Here is a 2,219-nt window from a genome sequence, read left to right on the forward strand (position 1 = left end):
GGGGGGGCCCCCCAGGGGGGCCCCCCAGAATCTTCTAAACCCAAAGCTGCTGCGCTGCAGCTTCGAGCTGAAGAGAGACTTGGGCTGCAGCTGGCAGCAGCAGCAGCTGCTGCTGTTGCTGTTTGGAGACTTGTGTCTTACTACAGGTGACTGCTGCTGTTGCTGCTAATGCTGCTGCTGCTGATGCTGCTCCTGCTGCTAATGCTGCTGCTAATGCTACTGCTGCTGCGCGGGAAGCAGTAAGTAGAACGTGCTGCTGCAGTGACAGTTCTAGCCTGTGCCATCAATTTGCTGCTGCAGCAACTCCTATGGCTGTGTCTGTGCTGCTGCCACGGCTGTTGCTGCTGCTGTTGCTGCTGCTGTTGCTGTTCCTGCTGCTGCTGCGGCACGTGCCGCTGATCTGCTGCTGTTGCTACCGCGGCACCTGCCGCACCATCTGCTGCTGCTGTTGCAGCTGCTGCTGCCGCCGCACCCGCTGCTGCAGCTCCCTTGCTGCTGCTGCTGCTGCTGCTGCTGCTGCTGCAGGGGCCAGGTATCTGAAAGGCAGCGGGTAGAAGCAGCACTTAAGGCTTATAAGGATGAAGAAGAAGCTTTTGTGCGTTTTGGCCATAAGCCACAAAAACCCCTTGAGGGGGGCCCCCCTTCAGGGGCCCCCTTCAATTAGGGGCCCCCCTTTAACTGGGGGCCCCACTTCAGGGGGCCCCCTTCAATTAGGGGCCCCCCTTTAACTGGGGGCCCCCCTTCACGGGCCCAATTAGGGGCCCCCCTTCAGAGGCCCCCTTTAATTAGGGGCCCCCTTTAATTAGGGGCCCCCTTCAGTTAAGGGGGCCCCCTTCAGGGGCCCTCTTTAAGTAGGGGCCCCCTTCAGGGGCCCCTTCTGATAGGGGGCCCCCAGTCTTTATGTAACTTGAAACCCCCCATACCCACATGGGGGCCCCCCGAGAGTGGTCTTGGGTACTCAAAGGGGGGCCCCAGGGGGCCCCCAGGGCCCCCCAGGGGCCCCTAGGGACCCCCAGGGGCCCTCAGGGGCCCCTAGGGGGCCCCCTAGAGGTTTGTTGGGGGCCCCCAGTGAGGGGCCTCTCTGGGGTGCTTTTGTGGAGCACTGAGTGTTTCTTTTTGCATTTGTTTTCTTGTTCTTATCTTAGACTCATGTAATGCATAGAGTTGCCTCTAATGGTGTGTTTTGTTGCTGTTGCTGCTGCTGCTCCTCTTGCTGCTGCTGCTGCTGCTGCTGGGGACTGGCTGCAGGTACCTGCGTCTCAACTGGCTTTCCTGGGCTGCTGCTTACTCCAAGTTCATTTTTATTGTCCTTTCTTTTAATGCCTTTTTAATTTTTTATTTGAAACCCCAATGCTCTCCAGATCTTGGAGAAATAAAAATTAAGTTAAAAAAAGAAAAAGAAATAAAAAAGGAAGAAATTTAATTGAAGTGAAATGGACTTCACCATAGAGCACGAAGTGGAAAAGTGGCAGAGTCGGGGAGGTTGCTGCTGCTGTTCTGAGTTTGGAGTTTTATATTTTTGAATTATTTATTATAAATAATATTTTAAGAATGAAAAGAATTAATTTATATAAGTGAGGAGCAGTGAAGTTGCTGCTGCGCTGCGTGCAGCTGCAGCGAGCTGTAGATACACCGGAAGAAGGGACGCGCGCTGAGAAACGAATGGCCAGCTGCAGCAGCAGCGGCACTTTAAAAGTTTATTTAAAATGAAAAACATTTAAAAGTGTTGTTTGTCGAGAAAGGAAAGCCCCGGTAACTGGCGAGTTGAGGTGTATGTACACCTCGCTGGCGTGAAGATCCGGCTGCAGCACAGCAGCCCGCGAGTGTCTTCTTTGTTTCGGTGTCTGGCCTCCGCGTTTTTTATCTTTCTTTGTTTTATTTGTATTAATTAAAACAAATTAAATTCAAAAAGAATTCCCTTTTTCTTCCAGCGGCGCGCTGCGGTGTCCATCCTCTCCAGCGCCACCGCCGTTCTTCCGCCGCCGCTGCTGCTGCTGCTCCTGCTGCTGCCTTTCGCCGCTCATTTTCTTTGACTTATGCACAACTGCATCAAATTTATTTAATTTATTTCCGTTTGAGTCCCAAAGACTCCAAACGAGGCCCTGCCGCGGCTCCTCGCGGCCAGTCTTCTTCGCTCGCGGGGCCCCCCCCCCTCCATACACCCCAAAATGAGCAGCAACTTCAGGGGGGGCCCCCCAGGGCCCCCCGGGGGCCCCTCG

General features: G+C 54.3%; 1 protein-coding gene across 1 annotated transcript; it reads right to left on the minus strand.

Annotated features, from left to right (window-relative positions):
* Positions 1–140: 140 nt before the first annotated feature.
* Positions 141–536, minus strand: ETH_00037485 (uncharacterized protein; the record flags this gene model as incomplete). Its single annotated transcript, XM_013379564.1, has 1 exon — positions 141–536. A coding segment is annotated over one exon (396 nt), but the record flags the coding sequence as incomplete, so codon positions are not given.
* Between the last annotated feature and the right edge of the window lie 1,683 nt (positions 537–2,219).

The sequence above is a fragment of the Eimeria tenella genome, genomic scaffold, assembly GCF_000499545.2.
Source record: "Eimeria tenella Houghton genomic scaffold, Eth_scaff3556, whole genome shotgun sequence".
Taxonomy (NCBI): Eukaryota; Apicomplexa; class Conoidasida; order Eucoccidiorida; family Eimeriidae; genus Eimeria; species Eimeria tenella.